The sequence below is a fragment of the Monopterus albus genome, unplaced genomic scaffold, assembly GCF_001952655.1.
Source record: "Monopterus albus unplaced genomic scaffold, M_albus_1.0 scaffold282.1, whole genome shotgun sequence".
In the NCBI taxonomy this organism is placed as follows: domain Eukaryota; kingdom Metazoa; phylum Chordata; class Actinopteri; order Synbranchiformes; family Synbranchidae; genus Monopterus; species Monopterus albus.
Genome location: NW_018128162.1, coordinates 445,985 through 468,260, shown reverse-complemented (window position 1 = coordinate 468,260; position 22,276 = coordinate 445,985). Strand labels below are relative to the sequence as shown.

General features: G+C 41.1%; 2 protein-coding genes across 3 annotated transcripts in view; both read right to left on the bottom strand.

The window, feature by feature from the left end:
- Positions 1–3,786: 3,786 nt before the first annotated feature.
- LOC109973169 (uncharacterized) lies at positions 3,787–5,690 on the bottom strand. Of its 2 annotated transcripts, none has more exons than XM_020622560.1 (2): positions 5,460–5,690; positions 3,787–4,896 (listed from the first exon to the last, which is right to left on the bottom strand). In XM_020622560.1, the coding sequence occupies exon 2, from the start codon at positions 4,892–4,894 to the stop codon at positions 4,103–4,105; it is 792 nt and encodes a 263-aa protein (XP_020478216.1). In that variant the 5' UTR covers positions 4,895–4,896; positions 5,460–5,690; the 3' UTR covers positions 3,787–4,102. The 2 variants fall into 2 exon arrangements, with proteins under 2 accessions (XP_020478216.1, XP_020478215.1); XM_020622559.1 differs by having other exon boundaries at positions 5,452–5,689.
- Positions 5,691–8,752: 3,062 nt separating this feature from the next.
- The window catches only part of LOC109973159 (A disintegrin and metalloproteinase with thrombospondin motifs 2-like), a 112,540-nt gene continuing 99,016 nt past the window's right edge, over positions 8,753–22,276 (bottom strand). Inside the window, exons 10-22 of the mRNA XM_020622543.1 lie at positions 22,087–22,200; positions 21,850–21,995; positions 20,714–20,889; positions 18,641–18,774; positions 18,429–18,552; positions 17,885–17,965; positions 17,629–17,792; positions 17,308–17,464; positions 17,045–17,180; positions 16,666–16,873; positions 16,150–16,279; positions 15,630–15,716; positions 8,753–12,480 (exon numbers count right to left, since the gene is read on the bottom strand). Of these exons, the coding sequence (XP_020478199.1) occupies positions 9,734–12,480; positions 15,630–15,716; positions 16,150–16,279; positions 16,666–16,873; positions 17,045–17,180; positions 17,308–17,464; positions 17,629–17,792; positions 17,885–17,965; positions 18,429–18,552; positions 18,641–18,774; positions 20,714–20,889; positions 21,850–21,995; positions 22,087–22,200 (4,404 nt within the window). The 3' untranslated portion in view covers positions 8,753–9,733. The remainder of the gene's footprint in view (positions 12,481–15,629; positions 15,717–16,149; positions 16,280–16,665; positions 16,874–17,044; positions 17,181–17,307; positions 17,465–17,628; positions 17,793–17,884; positions 17,966–18,428; positions 18,553–18,640; positions 18,775–20,713; positions 20,890–21,849; positions 21,996–22,086; positions 22,201–22,276) is intronic.

Genomic DNA, 22,276 nt, shown 5'->3' with positions numbered 1-22,276 from the left:
GTCCCATCTTATTTAGTTTTTAGGTAAATAAATTATTGGTAACAATAATGTTGTTTTACAAATACACATAATTGGAACAATAACCATTTTTAACCTCACAGGCACTGCAGAAATAACAAGAGTAGTCAGAGTGTGCATGTACCCCGTCAAGGCACAACATTCACTCATACAAATGGGTACCTTGTGAAAAATGAGATCAGAACAACACAAAATGTCCTAAAATCCTTGGTAATCTTTTATACTGTGCATTTTACCTGAACATCTCAGGGTTCTATCTTCATTCTAGGTCAAGATATGACAGAAAATATGCATTGAATGGGGGTTTCAGTGTAAAATTTGAATGGATTAAATCTGGTCTGGTGATAGACATCACCACCCTACATATGTGTGTCAAATTATATGAATTTTTTAAATTTGACCCCACTTTAAAAATAGGGATTCTTGTGATTTTTGTTATTTTTATGACCTTGACCTCTGACCTTTTTCAACCAAAATCTAATCACTTCTAGGGTTTGTCCCCCACCAATATCAGTACCAAATATGCTGATGAGTTACCCAGTTGTTTGTGTGTAATCCTTCTAACACACACACACACACACACACACACACACATACACACACGAAAACAAAACATAAAAATGAAATCATATTATTGCAGGGGTGGTAAGCCTAGATGAAAACAGTTATTTTCATTTGTCTGAAAACACCTGATTTTCAAATTAATCAAACAAAAGAAACCGAACAGAAAGTTTATATTTCTTATCATTTCACAAGTTAGGGTTAGGTTACTGTCTTGACTGGCTGACAAAAGGGGTACGACAGGCCTGAACTATCGTTTGAGCACGCTGAGGTAAGTGTGAAAAGACAGATGACTGCACAAGACTTGGAGAGTTTCCAACCCCCAAAAACTCTTTTCCTGTGTGAGTGGTTTTCTCTTACTGGAAATATCAGTGTGCATGCTCACCCCTTTGTTCGGATGTTTCTTTTTTAATGTTACATACACATCGTCACTAATACTACTACTACTACAAATAATAATAATATTCATAACAATACCACCACCACCACCACCACCAACAATACTAATGCTACTAATAATACTAACAATAATAATAAAGATTTTGAACAGGGGCCCGTTTCAAGAAGGAGGTTTAACAAACTCAGAGTTCAAACCTGAACTCTGAGTTGACTTACACAGAGTTGGAAAACTTGGAGTCTTCGGTTTCAGAACAGCTGAAAAGAGTTGGTTTAATCAACTCTGAGTTGTTTGACTCAGAGTTAGGCGCGTGCAGCGCGACTATAGAAAGCCCTGAACAATGGAGTGAAGACATTACGAGTCACCATGGCAACAGGACCAAGAAAAAATAGGTCTGCGTTTTTCCCCGACAGAAATTGATGTGCTACTACAAGCATATAGTGACTACGAGCCCATATTTCATAAAAGAAAAGCAACACGGCTGCAGCGGCGAAAAGAGAGAGAGTTAGCTTGGGGGAAAATAGCTGCCCGAGTCAATGCGTACGTTTACATTTTAATCATACAGTGTTTGGTGTAAGTAATTACTAAATAATGTTAGTAATGTTATTATTTGTCACTTGTAAAGTAAGGAATGGTTCTTAATTCTTCAATAATTTAATGAGTAACGTCAGTAATTGCATAAAATGCCGATTTTTGTACGAATTAAAAGTGCAGTTTTATGTCTACCCTTGCTTAAAATTCCTATTGTGGTTGATATGGGATTTGTAAGGTAATGAGTAATAGGTAATCCAATACGTTTTATGGAGAGTAATTATTACATTAATCAAAATACCTTTTTTAAAATGTACCCAAGACTGATGTAGTAATATAAGAATTGTATTTTATTTTTCATGTAGGTGCAATCCTGCAGGCATAAAAAGAACGTGGCAGCAGCTAAAAATGAAATATAAAAACATAATTCAAACAGGTAAGGCTTGATCATATCATGGGTGTAGACTACCTGACTTTACAAACATTTGACATATTAAATAACTAAATAGCCTGCAGAGTATAGCAGTGCAGCAGCATTTTCAACATGGGTGTAATGTTGTTTTCACACAATTAAATCATTTGACTTCTACTCAGCCAACAGAAAGAAGGCTGAGGGCAGAAAAACTGGTGGAGGACCTGCACCACCACCACTGACACATGCAGAGGAGATGGCCCTCAGCCTGAGCACTGGAAAGCCAGTGGCTGAGGGAATTCCTGGAGGGAGTTCATCAGAACCAGTCACTCCCCAGGATACAAGTGCATTCATTACATGTAAGAGGCCTACCTATATATTCTATTTTTTACATAGGCTACTTTTGATATATCCATTTATTACACTCTGGGTTGGGTTTTTTGTGGGTCTTAACAGATTCTGATGGTAATATCTGCCTTTTGGAGCCTCCTGTCACAGCAGAACCCCAGGCTGTTGTAAGTATCCTACTAAATAAAGCTTAAATTATGATAGGTAGTATTATAAAGTGTACTCTAACCAAATGCTCGTCTTCATAGGACTATGAGGATAATGAAACTATGTCTGCCACAGAGAGGTCTACAGAGGTAATATTAATACAGTGTATACACATCAAATGAGCTACACATTCGGAGTGCCAGTGTTTGTGTGAAGTAGCCTAAAGGATGTAAATCTATCTCCAAGTATACTGACATTATTATCTCCCCTCTGCCCCAGAGTGTGGAAGAACAGCAGGAGGAGGGTTCGTCAAATGCTGCTGCGCAGATGAACACAGTTCAGTGATGTTCAGTAAATGCCAGAGTTTAAATCTGTATAATTAATGAGGAACTATGTCATGTAACTCTAAATCTTCTGTATTTACAGTTACCAGTTAAGGAGTTGTATAAAATGCATCTTATTAAAAAAATGTTATACTTGGACCGCCAGATTGAAAAGACAGATCTAGAAATTGAAATTCTCAAACAAAAGCTAGAGGTGAGTGTATAGTTACAGGTGAATTGTATGAATTATTGGACAAATTTTGAAATCTAACAATTGCTTTAGTATTTGTAGGAAATGAAGAAACCCAAATAAATTATGATTTGCATTTATTCAGTTTTTTTCTTTCATCGGTGGTGGTGGTGATGGTGGTGGTTGTTGATTAATCCAAGAAGGCATTACGGCATATCCTATTTCTGACTGTCCTTCCATCCTGGTAATCTGCAGGGTGGATGGAGTCTTCCTCAGGGTCTTGTATTTGTAGCGCAGGGTGTTGCTCCCCTCTAATAATGGCAATATTGTGGAGAACACATGCCACAATAATGTCACAGTTTCCTATAGTAGTGAATAACATCAGCCTGCCCTCTAGTGTTTCAGATTCAAAACTACATCCAAGGGTCACTTCACGTTGAAATGTTTTCAGGCATGACCTAACCAATCCTCTCAGTGAGCAATCATCATTTTCTGTTCAAATTGCTCTACAATAAAATTCTCAGTCTTCTGTTAGTAACATTGAAATGCATTCTTGTTAATTATAATATCAATTCCTTATTATACCTTCTTTTTCCTTATTTTTCCTTGCGGCGTACAGCCAGTGCTGTTGTACCAGTATGACAACAGATGACCTGCATCTTGCATGTTTGGGTTCAGCGGTGTCATCTTCACTCTGCCTGTGTTTCTCTGCACAGTGCAGGATCCCATGACAGTTACCATAGAAACTCCAGTGCCTGGCACCAGCAGAGCCGGGAGTGGAGTTCATTTTTGAGGAAAACACAGACTGTAGCTTGACAAATAACACTGATCATACAGTTTGGTTAAGAGTATCAAAAGGTTAGTTTATTTATTTATACTTAGTTCACAAAACACAAAGTTAGAAAAGGATTTTTGCAGATTAGTCAGTTTTTGTACGATTATCAGCATATATCAAGAGTAAGAGGGTTGTAATATTAAGCAATGACACTGATATAACATTACACATGGACAACCATGACAATATTTACTTGTATCTGTATGTTTTCAAATGTGTATTAATCAAATCTCTCATAATACATTTCTACATGTTTCCTAACATCACTGTGTCATGCACTGACAAAAAAAGGACAATTCATTGGGAATGTTTTCTGTCACAGTGTCTGTTCGCCTGTTCCCTATATCTCAGCTATGGCAGGCAGCACACAGGCTCGCACCCGCGCCTCCCTCCACGCTGACCTGCAGCCGGAGATCCACTGGGCGATGAGGGATTGTTTGCTAGTTGGATTCTGTTTCTCTCCTTCTGCTCCTGTGCAGGCTGGGCTGCCTCTCCTGGCCTCCAACCTGGACAAGTTGTGTTCTGGGGAGATATTTGGAACTGATCTGTTAGTGATGGTTTGAAATTCGGGGCAGCTGCTCTTGCACTGGTGTGGGAGGTCTAGATTTGAAGCAGGGGGGAAGCTGTGGGCTCTGGAGAAAGCCTGGCCACCCCATATATGCCTATGTTGCCTCACAAACCTTCCCTCAACAAAAGCCCCCCTCACCCCTCCTGAGAGGTTGTTCTGGTGTCCATAAAGATACTCCAGAGGGTCAGAATTGCCAAACATCAACTTGCTGTTCAGTTCTTTCTCCTGCTCCTGCTGAGCATTAATGGCATGCGCCTTCTCTGCGGGTTTGAATTCAAAGGTGGTTGACGTAGTCCCACTGAGCCGTGACAGTGTCGGCCTGTGGTGCACAGCATCCGGCTGACGTGTGCGGATGTTGTTCGGGGAGACATCCCTGGTGGGGAAGGTGGGGTGGGCCAATTGGCAGATGGAAAGGAGGTAGTCCTCTGAGGAGACAGAGTGGCCATGACTGGTAATGTGGGCTGTGCTGGCCTCATCCAGATCCCTCACAGTCTCCTCTGTGCCCTCTCTAATTGTGGGCAGCAGGAGTCTTCTCTTGGACAGCGGTCTCGATTGCGGCCGCATAGCTGAGAGACAAGGAGGAAAGAGGTTGTGTTTAGATTTTAGATTCTGGTTAGCCCAGATTTGTGTGCTAACACAAATTTTTATCTCAGGAGCATTTCTGAGAATTTTTAATTTAATTCACATACTGTACAGTTTAAACCTTCCTCTCCTCTTCCCCATTTCAGATGCCATGCCCTGCTTACTCTGGAGTGGCAGTGTAAACAACCCAAAACACAAACAATCCCAGCAAGAGGCGACAGAAATAGATGACCATTCTGAAAGCCACCTCAGTCACATAAAGCCACCGAATATTTTCTTATGTAACCTCACATTGTTATAACCCCAAGTATAGCCTACAATATATTTTTGTCAAGACCTCCGTGCCAAAATTAGTGCAAGCCAAACCAAAATGCCAGCCTCCCCTGGATTCTTCCAAGGTGTAACCATTGCTCAATTTAGACCACATGCAGCAGCTAAAACTGGCTCCACAGCTGAAGTAGCTGCTCCTGTGTATGTTCGCCTTGAGCATTATCAATAATTATGTACGGTTTTTCTGCATCATTTACTTTCACACTCACCCACTTACAGATGCTCCTTGTCAAGTCCAGTTGATCGGTTCTTCTTCTCTCTGTGTTTGCAATTTCAAATATGAGTCTGAAGCCTTTGTGCTGCTGGATGTGTCTTTTTGTTTATGATGCTGTGTTTCCAGCCAGTGACGCTGCTTCTCCTCGAGTGCACTCCAACCGTCTCTGATCAGAGGCAGCGGTCGAATGCAGATTTATCTTCTCCTCACATCCCTTCTCCTCCCTCCCTCCCTCTCTCCCTAGCTTACTTTTGGTTTGCCCTCCTTCCCTGGCTCTAAAAATAGACACACCGTCCATTTCCTCAGCCCCAGCACTGTTGTTGGATGACTGTATTGATGGAGGGAGAAAAACAGAGGCAGACGAAGGAGGACTAAGAAAGAGAAAGAGGAAGGGGGATGGTGGGAGTGAGAGAAAAAGATGAGACAGAAGGAGAACAAAAGAGGAAAACAGAGGGATGAAAAGAGACTAAGGCTTATTTTCTTCTTTATTTTTTCAAGCACTGCCACTTCTAAATATGACAGGCCAGAGGTGAACACGGTCAGAATCTGCCACAATGAACGATCCTTTAACAAAAATCTCCAGCTGTTGTAAAATGGTTTGACCTTATCTAGTAAAACATGTAATGTGAATCTTGCAATTCGATACACACGTGAGCTCTGCATGTGTATCCTTGCATGTGTGTGTGTGTGTGTGTGTGTGAGATCACAGGACCACTTGCTGCTGGCTATACAGAACAAGAGTCACATTTGTGAACACTGTCCCCCTGTTGTCATTAGTTAAGCCTTTGTAATTTGTAAGAAACCTGCTTGATCTTTCATACACTGTTCTTTATTACAGTATGTAGGCAACTGAAATGGGTTTGATTTTGACATTACGGTGAACCCCGCTTGATTAATTACTTTACTAGTTCAAGAATATTTTGGCAGACATGATGTCTGACCAAGGCAAAACTGGGTGAATTTCTGGTTAAAGGAATATTCAAAAGAAATATAAAAGGCATTTCAGCTTTTCAACCAGTTTTTGAGGATTTGGGGCAAGTGTGCTGCATTAGCATAAAGAAAGATTTGTGGTAAAATTGGTTGTTATTTGTGTTTTGCTTGAAATGGGACAGCAAGTGGCTGGATACTAGGCTTTGTTATTTACCCTGCTCACATATTGGTGTTTGTTTATTAATCAGTTAGATTAGTTTTGAGGGCATTTGGGATGATCTTCATCACCTGTCAGTATCTTGGACCAAGCTTTTTTTTTTACTCATTACAAAGTCATATCTCATCCAAAAAAACTCAGAGTAGTGCATAAACAAGTTTGGTTGAAATGGCTCTGTTTTTCCCTTTTTTGTTGTTTGCTCCACTCTATAAGAGGTAAGCAGTTTTCCTAGGGATTGCCAGATTCTCATGCCCCCTCCCCATGGGAGAATTCCATTTCTAATTTTCAGGGCTCTGATTTGTGCACGACAGGGAGTCTGTACGTGTATGCTTAAGTATTATGGTAAAATTGTTATGACAAATCTATTTTTTTAAACAGCTTAAGTGGCTCTGGGGTCATATTGACCCTAAACAGAAGACAATTAAGTGAATGTTTGAATGCGTGTGTTTATTACATTGTGTTGGAAAATAACACTTAGTTTTAGTATTCAAGTTAGAATCTGGTTTAGGGTAGGGGAAGGTATGGGGTTAGACATTTAGTTGTGATGGTTAAGTGCAGGGTAAGGGGCTAGGAGTTGCATAATGTCAGTAAGTGTCCTCACAACCATAGAAAGACATAGCTGTGTGTGTATCAGGGGCAGCATGACCCCCATTGAATCAGATGAGTCACGTCTTTTTTCCATCCAGCCTATATAAAGACTGTTGGCTGTTTATGGAATTAATGGACTAGTCACAAGGAACTAAATTTACCTCAAACACACACACATGTTTTTATTCCTTGTGGGGACTTTACATTGACTTACATGAATTTCCTTTAGATTTTTCCTAACCTTAACCATAACCACTACTTGCCTAACCCTGACCCTATACATAAACCATGTTGTCACCCTAAAATTCAATGAAGGCCGAGTCCCCACAATGTGAGTTTCGGTCCCCATAATGTAATACAATAAGTAATACAAAGGCACACACACACACACCCGCACATCTCACTATGCAGCGTTTTTTTAGGTCTAGTCTTGACAGCCTCTCAGGCATCACACTGACTGCAGTCATTGATGTGCATTCTGCAAGTGACAAATGCAGGCACAACATCAACCAGGCTTCAAGGATGTAAATTCATGAAACACAGCAGGACTGAACACCAGTTACACTGCCATTTGTAGTTGATGCTCTGTATGTGTTTACAGGGAAATCACTGTCTTATCAGCAGCAGGCATATTAAAGAGATTACAGATGGGTCCAGTTGTTTTTTGATGGCTTTCTGCAACAACCAACAGCATATGAACCTTTATTATGTGTGCACTGTGGAAAGACTGACAATTAGCCAGATTTTTTTTTTGCACACACAGGATGTACTGCATATACAGTAAGTGTGTCAGGTAGTAGGTAGTTGTATGTGTGTACGTGCATGTGCTCCAAGTATCTTGTATAACTGTTACTGATTTAACTGAGCTTCCAGCTGCCAGAGGGATTCTTAGAAATGATCGTACAGTATAGTCGTCCTTTAAAGGGCAGAGGGAGGAGTTTTCTCAGAAAGATGATTATTTCTTCCAAGAAGTTGTTTTGAGATGTGTTTTGGGAAAAAAAAAAAAAATCCACACAATGCAGGCAAACTAACACAATATAATGTAGTGTTATCCAGTATAACCACCTGTATATGTTTGTGACGTTTATAATGCTTATATTTCAAACTAGAACTTTGAATGTCACAAAAGACAAAAATCATGATCATAGTCTGACACTAAAGTCTAATGAATTACATTTGAATTTTTACTTTCCTATTCCACGATTCCTATTTCCTGCTAAAACTGAGACTAAGGTAAACATAACCTCATTATTACATTTATCTTGGCAAACCTAATAAACTTAAAAATGCTCTGTCAGTGTGCAGACACTTTTTCCATATGCGATAGCTAATAATCTGCCAGCTGAGTGTAGACAGGAGAAGAGCTTGGAAGCTATTGATACACTGAGGGGATTGTTGACTGACTCAAACTCAAACAGGTGACCAGCAGCTGTGTACCGCCTATCAGGAGCGACATAACTGGTCAGCATGGTAGTTGTCATTAGAACAAAATCACACAACACTGCCAATTTGCAAAATACCACAGGCACTAACATTTTAATAAATATTAAACATGGTTCTTTTTCTCATATGTGCAGATACCATACAGAAAGCTCATATGTGCTTTTGCAGTTGCTGCAAGTCAGAGATACACCAGTGATAAAACCTTTTGAAAAGAAAGTATACTGGCCCTCAAAGCTTCTCTGTGGATAGTTAGTACAAACAAGCATTTTTTGTGTTTTCTTCCCTTTGTACATAAAATAATGAATGAGGCACATTGTTAACCCTCGCCAGTCTACTACACTTAATTAACTTCTCGAAAGAGGAGAGATGCTATGCAGTCAGACAGACATTAGCTTTAGAAAAGGCAACACGATCTAAGCAGTGCAAACTTTCACAATCCAATCAAATCAAAAGGAAACTTTGACTTTGAGTGTTAGGCTGTACCACATTGCTTTCAGACTTCCAAATGCTCCAATCTGCAATGTATATAGTGTATTCATAATACTGTCCACTTACAAAGGAGACATTTTCATCTGACAGTAGCTTTTATTAGTTGGCTGAGATGTATTCATATCAGTTTGGGGGAAATGAGATTTGGAGTTTAAGTCATAGATTTTGTTGCTTCATAAGTGCCAGAAGGGATAATACAGTTTTACAAAGAACATTACATGTTATCTACATCACCCAGTGAGCGAATCCTCAAACAAGACTACGGATGGTTTGGCAGGATTAACGCCGGCTTTCTAAAGTGCTGGTCAAACTGGATGTACACGTTTCATCCCTTCTGTTTCTCATTACTGTGTTTACACAGGCAAGGCCATTTGCTTTAAATCCGCAATAGTCTGTACTCTAAAGAGCTTTTCTTTATTCAAGGCAACTGTTCAAACATTTGGCAATAATATTCTCTCTCTGAAACTGTCCTGATTGTCATATGACAGTTTCTTTTGTTGTTAGAAGGCCTCATAGAAAGCATTGCAACAGTTCAGAGGGTTTTAAACAAGGCCTACAAAAGTCTGTAAAGACAAGATTCATCTCTATAAGAGAAATGAGAAGGCTTGCTCTATTTAGCTGCATGACCTCTCTTCATCCTCAGGAGAAAATTACGCTTCTCCTCCAGAAGCTCCTGAATGCGTTTGTTCCTGGTTCTTTCTCTGAGGTTGACCCGACGCTTTGGGACCAGGTTGTTCTGCGTGATGTCGCTGTCCACGCTGACGATCCTGTTATACAAGATGTTAATGGAATTGTTCTCAGTGTTCTCTTCAGCTCTTTGCTGAGGTCCCATAATAGAGACTACTGTGATGGCTGGTTTTTCTGTTGTCAGAATGAAGCCAGAGGAAGGTGAGTTGGTGGCAAGGTGTGAGGTTCTCATGGGAGCATGCGACGGGATGTGCTCAGAGAGGTCCAACCAAGGTGAGAAAGTGGGATTTGTCTTACCCTCACTGCTGATGGCTTGGATCACCATGGTGAGGCTGTCGTCCAGCACTTCCACGTTGCTGTAGGACATTGTGATTTTATCACCACTGAGAATGGTCCCACTGGTTACTATGTTATCGCTGCTGCTTGTCGTTGTGCCTTCATTAAATGTCATGGTTCCACTAGACATCATGGCAGCATCAACATCAATGGGTCCACAGGGTGGTACGAGATTATCAAAGCTGCTATGTGCTGTCACTCCAGTGTCTGTGCTGTCATGGTACCACAGTGGATTTTCATCTGTAGCTGTTGTGTCATTATTGATGAATATGGCATTGGATCCTGACTCTTGTAAAGGCAAGTTTGCTGATGTATCATATACAATTGCGCTAGAGAAAATAGGGGACGAAAAGTATTCCCTTGGTGGTTCTAGGCTTGTATAGGAAGAGGGAGCTGTGGTGTAGTAAAATGGATTGTTCTTTTTCATTGTGGCCTTATTCTGAAAAACCTTCACTTGTAAGTTTGTAGCACTTTTGGCCAGAAATTTTTGGTTCTTTTTGAAGTTTGTCTTTGTTTGACTTTGTTTTGTCACTTTTGTCTTTGCTGGTATGTTTTTTTTGGGAACCTCCTTTTTGGGTGTGGATTTCGTTTTTTTCTCGGGAGTAGTCTTAACTGGAATAGGTTTTTTGGGAGGAGTCTTTCCCGGAGGAGACTTTTTGGGAGTGGTCTTTACCAGAGGAGTCTTTTTAGGAGTCGTGTTTGCAGAAGTAGTATGTTTGGGAGTTGTTTTTTCTGGAAAAACCTTTTGGGGAATTTTGTTTGCTGGCACAGTCTCTTGGGGAGTCAGATTTGGTCGAGTAATATTTTGGGGACTTGTGTTTGCTGTAATTGTCCTGGGAGTTGTCTTTTCTGGAGTCATCTTTTGGAAAATAGTTTTTTCTGGAGGTGTATTTTTGGGAGCTGCATTCGCTGGTTTAGTCTTTTTGGGATTTGTTTTTTCTGGGGGTTTCTTTTTTTGAGCTTGTTTTTCTGAAGCAGTCTTTTTGAGAGCCGTGTTCACTGGAATAGTATTTTTTGGAGCCACGTTTACTAGAGTAGTCTCTTTTGGAGTTGTGTTTACTAAAATAGTCTGTTTGGGAGTCGAGTTTGATGGATTAATATTTTGGGGGGGCGTGTTTATTAGCAAAGTCTCTCTTGGTGTCGTGTTTACTAGAGTAGTCTCTTTGGGAGCTGTGTTTGCTGTAATTATCTTTTTGGGAGCTGTTTTTTCTGGTAGTGTATTTTTGGGAGTTGCATTTGTGGATGTAGTCTTTTTTGGACTAGCTTTTTCTTGAGTAGTTTTTTGGGAAGTAGCTTTTTTTGGAGGTGTCTTTTTGGGAGTCACATTTGCTGGAGTAGACTTTTTAGAAGTCCTCTTTTCTGAAGTAGTCTTTTCAGAAGTAGCTTTTTCTGAAGCAGTGTTTTTGGGAGTCATGTTTGCTGGAGTAGTATTTTTGGGAGTCAGGTTTACTGGAGTATTTTTTAGGGTCGTGGTTGCTGGACTGCTGAGTTTGGGAGTAGCCTTTTCTGAATTATTTTTGGAATAGCTGTTTGCTGGAGTATTCTCTTTTGGAGTAGTGTTTGTTTTCTTTTTCTTTGGAGAAACATATTTTCCTGTAGTATTTTTCATGGGAGTATTCTTATTTTGATTAGTCTTTGGTAAAATCACCTTTTTGGTGTTTTTCTTTGGTACAATATCCTTTTTTGGTTTAGATTTCAGCAGAGTGTCTGTTTTTGTGCTGGTTTCAGTTGGATTCATCATTGTTGAACTGGTTGTTGCTAGAAAACGTACGATAGTCATGGCAGATGTTGTTGGACTATTTGCAGTACTCTGTAACTGTGGATTTGTGCTCTCATCTATGTCTGGGATAGGCAGAGGTTGCGGACGTGCAGAAAAGCTGGGAGAAGTTGTAATAACTGAGGTGGTTGCTGTAAAAAAGGTGCTAGAGGGGACAGGAGCGCTGGTGGCATCTGGTGGATAACTGGTGATCATTTCTCTGGTGTTGAGTGAAGCTGGGGTGGAATGAGGAACAGGAGTGGTGAGGGCAGGAGGTGGAGTGATGGTCCAAGGATTTGGATTGGATTTGGTTGAAGGTGAAATGGGAGTGTTACTAGTTGTGGTGGGCTGGATGGTGATGAAGCCAGAGCTGAGGGTGCTGGTGGTTGGAAGAGCTGCAACACTGAACTGGATGGAGGTGATGGGGGTGGACCTGGAAGTGGAGCTGGGTGGAGGCTGTGTACCAATGACATCGCTGCAAGATCTGCAGCACATGCGCCAGTAGTCCGGCAGGGAGCAGTAGTGCTTCAGCCCTTTCACACGACAGAGCACAGTACGGTCTCCATGGCAACGCCGGCCTGTGAAGGAGAGAACAGAGTTGAGACTGAGCGCAGTGAGGGGTATAGACTATGTCGGGGTGTGTGCATACATCTGATTGCAGGGGTCTTTTTACATGACATATTATACAACAATAACAGTATATTATTTAGCAGTGGCTTCTGTGTCCCTGCTTATACAATACAAAGTAAATGCATGTGTTTGAGTTTGTGCGTGTTCCCATACCATGCAGAGTGCAGTAGTAAAGCCAGACCAGCAGAAGATGTGTGAAGGGAGAGAAAAACCTTAACACCAAGAGCAGTCATGACAGCAACTGAGATGGAAAAAGAAGGGTCGCCAGTCTAGTGTTGTCAATAGAACTGTTTTTCAGTCTAAAACATCTGATATCTAATTTTGATTTCCTCTTGCTTATGCAACTTTGTGCTACATTTGCTTTAGGTGTGCATCATTTTGCAGTTACATTTTAATTGTCTATTACTTGACTTGCACCCTTTTTGTACCACGCCAGTAAAAATAACTGTGTTCTCCTGGCAATGTTTGGCATTTTCTCTGACAAAGAATATAGCCAGCGAACATTCCTAGTGAGAGAAAGATCACACTTTTTAAAACATTTTTATTGAGACAACTTTGCTGTTGAGAATGACAGAAACTGAAACAATGAGATGTACGCCCCCCCCAGACCAATATATAGATATATTCTTTTCTTAAGAAAAATAATTCAACTGTATTGAAAGTTACAAGTTCACAGTCACTTTGGTAAAACACTTCATTACTTAGAAATCAACCAGTCAATCTGTTTATCGATTGGGGAAAAAAAACATGAAGTACATAAATGATATTTGCTGTTTAAATAAAATACATAATTTCCATGATGATGTAAAAACTGGAATGGCACATTATGTGTCATATGAAACATTTACAAAACATTAATAAAATTTCCCTGATAAATCAAAGTGCATATAGACGCAGTGCACGTAGTCCATCTGAATGTTTCTTCAACGTTAGCCAAACGTTAGCCAGCCCCACACAGCAGGCCAGTGAAGCCACAAAACAGTTACCCATAGTATAGAATATTATAGAAGAAGATAACAGTCATGAACATTATTAAATACAGTCAACACCAATGTTATATACAGTATCGCACTGCTAGGTCTGGCTTGGTCTCAAACAGTCCAACTCCAGCAGAAGGAAACCTTGGATAGCTCGCTACATAGTCACAACAAAAATATGTGATCACAATACAATGACAAGTCTGAAGTGTTTTTCTTTTTTCTAGATGCCATATGTGTCAATACCCTAGGCCCTTTGTAAACCCTTCCCAGTTGTCGGACACTGGTCCGACATCACCTTGGTAGGTTTGATGGTTGGCGGGTGTGAGTTTGTTAAGTTGGTTTGAAGCTGCCTCTATTCCGAGTGAAACGTTGAATGAGTAAAGCCATCTCTTTCACAGATAAATGCCATTACATTCAATCCAAGATAAGGCATTGTTCATGTGGTTAATGTTCATCAAAATAAAATGAGATCATCGGACACTCTCAAATCAAAGTTTATGAGGTATTTCTGTATCTGATCGCCATGTGTGAAAGCCCAAATGATGAAGCACCCTTACATGCCTATGTGAGCACACACATCCACACATTTTCACTAACAAGACATTTCTCACTCATTCACACATCTATTTACTTTCTCATCTAAGTTTACATACATATACCCATGCACATATACTGTAGACACAGACACAGATACACTCACACACATACATACACACTGGTGATGGATGCAAATGTGCATGACAAAACATGGTCCTATCCTTAAAGAAGACAAGAAGCGACAATAAATCACTGATCCATCTGAGAAAATGGAGAGGCAACTAACTGACCAAGTCCTGCATAATATAGGTCTAACCCCTTCCCCCGAAACACTTTACCTTTATTAAGTATTCATCTGTATTCATGTAAAATCAATAAAAAAATACACGTAACAGTCAAGGATCTATGCGATCAATAGCAGTCCAAAGGTTTTAGGCAAATAAGCTACAGCTTATTCATGGTAAAACATTAACATTATTAATATTATTACTCATATAGATTTAGATTTATAGGTATATATAAATACAAATATATTTATAGATGTATTTGTTTAAAGTCTGCAAGCACAAATAAGCTGCATTTATTGAATTTTAGTATAACAGTCAAAGAGAGGATGGCTGATGATGAGGTGAAATGGGAAGCAACCTCAAGAGGTCAGACTACCCTGTTTTTTTTTTTAGTTCTTTTTTAGATTTGCCTTTACTTCAAGACTTCACCTTACAGTTCCCTCCCCCCAAAATCAAAATGTTTAATGTCACTTCCTGTCCCTGTGCTGAGTTCTTGTCAGTCTGAGAATGGAACGTAGAATGAGACACCATTCTCATCCCCGAATGGACCCAGGATGTCAGATGAGCACTTTAGCAAAGATGTCCTCATTGTGACAAGATCACATTCACAATAAAGCTTTCATATTTTTTATAACTTTTTTCTATATAGATATTCATATGCCTTTCTGTTTATTTTCACACCTGTTTCTCCCCACAATGACAGTGCGCTACAAAGAGGAAAAAAAGCGCAGCTGCATCTTAGGAGTTTTAACTCATGACAACACTCAGCTAGCTCGCGCAAAACATGGCCGCCAAACGCAGAGGGGATCCCTCGCGCATGAACGCCTCTTCGACACATCTAAGGAAGTGTCAGTAAAAATCTGTTCACCTTGCCACTTCGAATCCTTTTCACATCAAATATTTTGTTGATCTTTTAAGTTTTCGACTGGCCAGCGGTTACAACACAATGCTCCACAATGGAGAGAGAGACAGAGAGAGAGAGAGAGACAGAGCAAGAGAGAACCAACTAGCACACACAGGAGCCAGAGACCTCCCCCCAGTCAGAGCCGTCTCAGACAGAGAGAGAGAGAGAGAGACAACATCCCCCCCCAAAGGAGAAGCAAAAGCTTTGCCGCTCGCTCACGGGCGTGGGCATAGACATGGAACTTAGGGGAAGGGCGGGTCAGGGGGCCAGCCGGGGCCGGCCCTGCAGAGACAGGAGGACAGAGATGGGCAGGGCCCAGCAGAGGACAGACATGCAGCTGCGGCTGCTGCTGTGGAGGCCAGGCTGGGAACTATAGAGGGAGGTTTTACGTGAGGAGATCTTCGGGAAGTTGGGGTTGGGGCGAGACAGCCACTGGATCAGGATGTTGCCGTTCTTGTTGAGGTCTGAGGAGCCCTCTGCAAAGAAAGGAGGGGAGAGTGATAGAGTAGTTAAGGTGGGATGGAACCTGCTTCACAGGTTACTGCAGTTTTTGTCTGATCACCTGTCCTTCTTTACCATTTACTTGTTAATCCCATTTTTCCACCATAAAGGTTCATTGTCTGACAGTATCACGTACAGTAAACACAGCAGTCTGTATCAGTTTGTTCTAGCTCCTCATTTAATCTGTGTGATGTTTGCACTGAGTGAAACATTCATTTTTATGATTGCACTTGTCAAATAATAGTCTAAATGTGCTACATTTCCTGTGCATCATGTCCACCAAATTCAACCTGACATATTTAGTGTCAGAGCTGTTCTGTGCAATTAAAAGCACTTTTACAAATTTAAATAAATAATGATAATACAAATAAATACAATTTACACATACAGGAGTTCATTAACACTCACTGGGACATGGAACCAGTCGACAGACTCTGATGGTATCTGGCTTACTGTCTAGACACAGGCCAATGGTGTTGTCCCTGGTGTGGCACAGAGCCTGTCTCTGCTGAGTCCCATTACCACATGTTACTGAGCACTGGAGATAAAGAACATGCACACAAACCAACACATTATAAAAAAGGCTTGTTAAATATAGACATAGAATGTTTTCAAGTTCACAAAATGTAAAGCAGTAAAAGCCATGTAAAGCAAATGAAAATAACCTGCTTTTTTTAAATCACTGTCCTTGGCTTGGTTTACTGTAATTAGTAACTAAAAGCTTGTCAAACCAGCTCTCAGATTACAGTTCTGAGAAAGTCGTGTGGTAAAACACTGAATATCTGAAAGAAATATCAGCTGGCAGGCTGCAACACAAAAATATAAAGCATTTCACTGCAAAAAACACTTATTGTTCAAACATTATTTTCTACTTTCCAGTTTCCATTTTGGAAAACCCTACTGATCCATGTCCAGTCCATATACCTGTGACCACGGTCCAACTCTCCACTGGGTGGGGCAGGGGTGTCGGTTGCAGGGTCTGCGGCTCTCCGGTCGGTCATCATTGCAATGTTTATTGTGGATGGAGCGTGTGGTGTTGTCGTCTGATGGCTGGACACAGCTGACCGAGCGAATTTGCAGGCCGGTCTTTCCACATGGTTTGCTGCAGTTCTGCCACTCCCCTGACACCCAACTGGAGAACATTGCAAGAAAGACAGAAACAAGAGGGCAGTCAAAAAATGTTACAATGCTGATGTCAACAGTGAAAGAGCAGAAAAACAGGGCCAGCTGAATGAATGTTGTGTGTATCACAGTTGTGTTAGCATCTCCGAGTTATATTTTTACAGTTGGCGACAATGCATACATGGGTGGAGGACAGGGCTTCTGGTTGCAATCTCTGGTGTCTCCTCTTGGTTTCATGCTAGATTTGTTACAGAAGCTCTTGTGGACCATCTTACTGTCAACTTTTCTTCTGCAGCCGTAGCGCAGGTACTGCTTCCCTATAGCAAGAGGGAATAGAAACATTTACTAAATGTAAGAACAAAAACATAAAGACAGGAATGCAATATTTGCATAGATGAAAGCAGAGACAGTTTCACAACATGTATTTTCCATGCTGATGTGTACCTCCACCACACGGCTTGGAGCAGTAGGACCATTTCTTTGGGGCCCACTCATAGGCGCTGTCCTCTACCAGCATGTTGTTCTGAATTGCAAAATCACTGTCCATATTCATCATGTACTTATAAGACAAATTCACATCCTCATCTCCATGTAATTTCATCTACAGAAAGAAAGACCAACAAAAACGAGTGAGAAAATGTAACGAAAACTTAAAGATTTCAGACTAGCCAGGACAAAAGCTGTTGTTTTGAATGTAATTTAGATAATTTGGTGTACAGAAATACTAGTGTAAAACCAAATCCAGTGCTATCTTCATTTATTTACCATGATGAGAATTCCATGTCTCAGAGGGCCAGTGGTCTGAAGGGTCTCCTTGTCATTGTCGTTCTCATATTCCCACTCCACACCCTTCTCTATGACGGAGCGGGACTCTGGGTATTCATTTTCCCCGTTCAAGAAGAACAGTCCCGATGCTACGTTCTTCACAGCTGTAAAAACATTAATGACACTTATGCAATGCACAAATATAAGGCTGTATACATGCACACACATGGAAGTAAAACAACACGGTGTTTAATACCTAATGTGTGAGAGGTTGCCTTCAGCTCTTGAATCAATAAGTGTCTCGCCCCTCTGGGGATTTCAAGTACTTTGAGAAAACCTGAAATGAAACACACATGTGATTCATAACTTTAACATCATCACAAAACTCCAGTAAAGAGCTCTGGCTCTTTTCAAACAAGTATCCCTGCCAACTAGTTAAAATCCCTGCAGCTTTGACTATTACTCTTCAGAATAAACATTTGATTCTGGGATTGCTGATGCCTTCATGTAGGCTTGTGACTACATCAAGAGTTAATTTAGATAATAAACAAATACAAATAAATATTAGCTGATATGAAACTTCGTGGCATGGATACAGCTCATCTCACTGAGGTTTGGACAGTGTGCCAAATCCTCCTCTAGAGGGCAGCATTTCACAAAACATGAATAAACACAGAGGCAAAGTGTCCGGTTTATGGCCAATTATTCATCCTGTACTAACAGCTGCTACACTGATGGAGTTCAGTAGCAGTCCAAGTCTGCTATAGATGTAGATATTGCGGCCATTAGTGTGTGTTTACCTTGTTTCTTAGCGGTGCGTGTGATGGCGTCTTTGAAGGTTTTGCAGCTGGAGTTGTTACCTCCACACACCCCACACTTGTCCTCCTGCTTTGAGGAGCCGACCACACCATCACAGCCCACTTTCTGTTCACGAGGGCATGGAAAGTTTCAACATTGTAATGCTGAACATTCGCAGTAGTATTGCTTTCTCACATGCAGAATTATCACTCACCTCACACTCCCCACGCACACACACACTGTGTGGGTCCTTGTATGAGCAACGCGTTCCATCTAGGACCATTCTCTGCATGAAGACCACATCTCGTGTCTCCTTGGACTGGCAATGCAGGTGGCAGCGTGAGTTAGCTGTGGAACACACACACACACACATATAAATCATGACCCAATTATTCGAATGATTGTCAAGGTGGCACATTTGAGATCTTTTCTGATGGTTTCATTTTTACAACCAGTGGGGTTAATTTTTATGTTCTAAATGAGCTTTCCGTCAGTTGGTGTGATGACCTGTTTGTCTGTGTTCATCCTACAACTGCACCAGCCTCCAGAGGCAAAACCTGCCAGTTCATTCCAGTGAGAATGAGCACTCCTGCTTCACCATGTTTATTACAGATGGACATAATCCAGAGACCTTGTCTTATGGTACTGTGGCACTATTAAACAGGTGGCATATGTGCTATTGTAGAATGGTAATATGTGGAACAAACACATTTCTTTGAGGCTAAACTGACAACACAAAAACACTGCATTGACTGCTTTCTTAGATTATGAATGAAGCCTCTTCTAATGTTTATGACACATTGTGTTTGAGGGGACCCGTGTTGTTTGCACACCTTTGTACTCACATTCCTATGTTACAGTGTAGGTAGGTTTATGATACGTTTAAATGTACCTCAAGACAGAAAACTTCCAATCCAAATGGTTAAACATCAACAAAGTACAATTAAACACCTATGATGGTTTATTGTATGTTGTTGCTAAAATGTGGCCTTTCAAACAAGCAGAACTGCAGAGGTTACAGTAAGTAAGTTGGGCTGTATTTGTAATTTGCACACTGCTGCAAAATACAGTTACTTGTTCACTATCAGTCACATTTTCTGTGCTAGTTTGCACTTTGCACTTTTTGATTTTCAGTCTGCAGGAGGTCCAAGATGTTAAAGGGGTCACAGACCCCTGAGACACACCATATTTTGCACATAGCCCCACAAAGTGTTCTGAAAGACATCTTACTGTGAAAACACTGGACAGTATTGGGCTTTAGATCTAATGTGACAGACCAAAGAGTTGGATAAATCCCTCAAACCAGTCGGCTGAGCAGCCACACAAACTGGGCAGCTTTATGCTTCCTATTTCTTTTGCTCAAGACTTTTTTACAGTATATCTGTTGAGTTGAAAAAAAAAAGACCCAAATAGAGACAAAAACACAACATTGTGTCAAATGTCTCTAAACAAATACTACAATTTCACACTCTGAGCAGACACTCTTTTTCTTGCCTCACACTATCTGGAACTCAGGCGATGATAGACTATGAATGGAATTCAATTTCACCTCCCTGTTCACTTTCTTCTCTCTCTCACTCACACAGAGACATGCACATCTGTGTTCGCGCACTCACACAAACTCACAGAAAAGTAATCTGAGACTGAGAAAGCCTTGCTGAAAAATATGACATTTAGAAATGATAAAAACTGAGAAAAACAATTGAGCCCCTCTTAGCAGGGTGTGCGTAGCGTGACCTCCGCTTAGATATGGGCACAGCTCAGCATTCTGCTCTAGGGCTGCCCTTTAGGTAGACGATCATTTTGCATGTATCAGGAAGGCAGTGACATCTCCATTTAGGGTTGGGTGGGTCTGACAGCCACACACGCAAGTCTTAAAACATCTCAATATTGTAAAATGGCTTTAGGATGAACCAGAGTTTGTCCATACGTGCCAACTGATATATGGCTAGGAAAGAAGCGGGGGAAGAGGGGTTAAATGACCACGAATTGGTGGAGAAGGAAGACACCAAATTCAAAAAAGATTTTTTTAAAGAGATTTCTAAAGACATGGGGTGTTATTGTGGGAGGCTGTAGTCGACCATAACAGAACACAACCTATATACATGCCCTCTAATACCCAGCCACATTTAGGAGTTATGTCTTTGTTTCCTCTTTCTGGCTTTTATTCCTGCTTCCACAATGTATCATCATGTGGGGCTTTGTCATTTCCAGGCTGATATCTGTTCTGACAGCCTCCTTCTCTGCCCAGTCTTTATCCCCTTTCCATCTGCGGGTGTATACTCACGGTCTGGGTGTTCATAGGGCAGCCAGTGGTGCTCGTTGCTGTGAAGTTCAAAGCGAGGGTCCCAGGCGTGGCATTGCTCCTCTCGTGTGTCACTGTAGATGTCCGTGCATTCATTGGTGTTGCACATCTGGAACTGGTAAGTTGCCCCGATGCAGGTACGGCCCCCATTGGCTGGTCTGAGAGGGAGGCAGTCCAGGGACGCATGAATATTTTAGTTGGTCTAAATGGCCATTATAATTATCTTCTAAAATTCACTGGCTTTTACTTCAGAAATGGGGTATCAATATGATACATTTAATCCTTGTACAAAGTATTGTGATCTACAGTATGTTAAAGGATAAGGCCAAACATTTTTTATATTAATAGTATTTTCAGCAATCTCCACGCAGAGACTGGAACTGACAATGAACTGTCTGTACTCATAATTAATGTCTGTCAGTCCTGGTTTAGCTTCTTCATCTGTGCAATCGATCTCTGTTGTTGTTCATGACTAAAAATACATCAGGGAAACACAACGCTGCACTAGGTGACACGTTTTTTCATGACAAAACCCCAGACCTGACATTGTTGCCCCAAAGTCTCTATGCAGCCATAATTTCCTGAAGTTAGAACAAACCAGAGTCAACTGCACATGGGTGAGAACTTGTGGGAGCTCTGTGCTTTCTTTACCATCCGTTAGCTCTTCATGCTTGAGTCTGGGGTTTACCAATAAAGAAATATGTCACCCAGTGCAGCGGTGTGTTTAACTAATGTGTTTTTAAAGAGTTTTTGATCAGCAACCGAGGTCTATAGCACATGTGAATAAGCTGATCCAGGAATGACACACTGACAGACCATTAACTGTGAGTAGAGCTAATTCACTGTTAGTTTTAGTCTCTGTATGGAGACTGCTGAAAATACAAATATAGAAAATGACCCACCTTATCCTTTAATGGAGCAACGAACCTCTGCAAATATCATTCTTAAGAGTCAGTGCAACAGATGTCAGAAGCTGACTATCAAGAAAGAGCTCATATTGAGGCATGCCTGCTAAAACCCCATTGAGCTTTAGGTGAATTCAGCAGCAGTACAGACTGAAGACTTGCAGTTTCACTTTTTACATACCCATAGACACAGTGGGAAACATAGTTTCATACCTTGGATTGTCACAGTCACGTGTGCGAAACTGTACTCCTCCACCACAGGTGTGGGAGCACTGGCCAAACTCACTCCACAAACCCCAGTTTCCATCTTGCTTTATGATGTCAGGTGTCAACCAGATGCAGTGCCCTTTAAAGCAGTGCTGCAGCAGGCCAACAGTACAAGACACAGTTGCTATTTGGACTTAGTGTGCCACCAGATTTGAATGTTAAATTGCAGTAGTAAATAAATACCTTCCCACTTCCACACATGGTGCCATCAATGGGCGGTCCTTTCTTGGTTTTGCAGAAGAAGGGGTTGTCTGGGTGGCTACACCACAGCTGCTTACACAGGTCAAATGTGCGATACTGCAGGGGCACAGACAGTGTCCTCCTTACAATCAAAGGCCTAACACACAGTACACACACCGGGTAACAGTGTGAC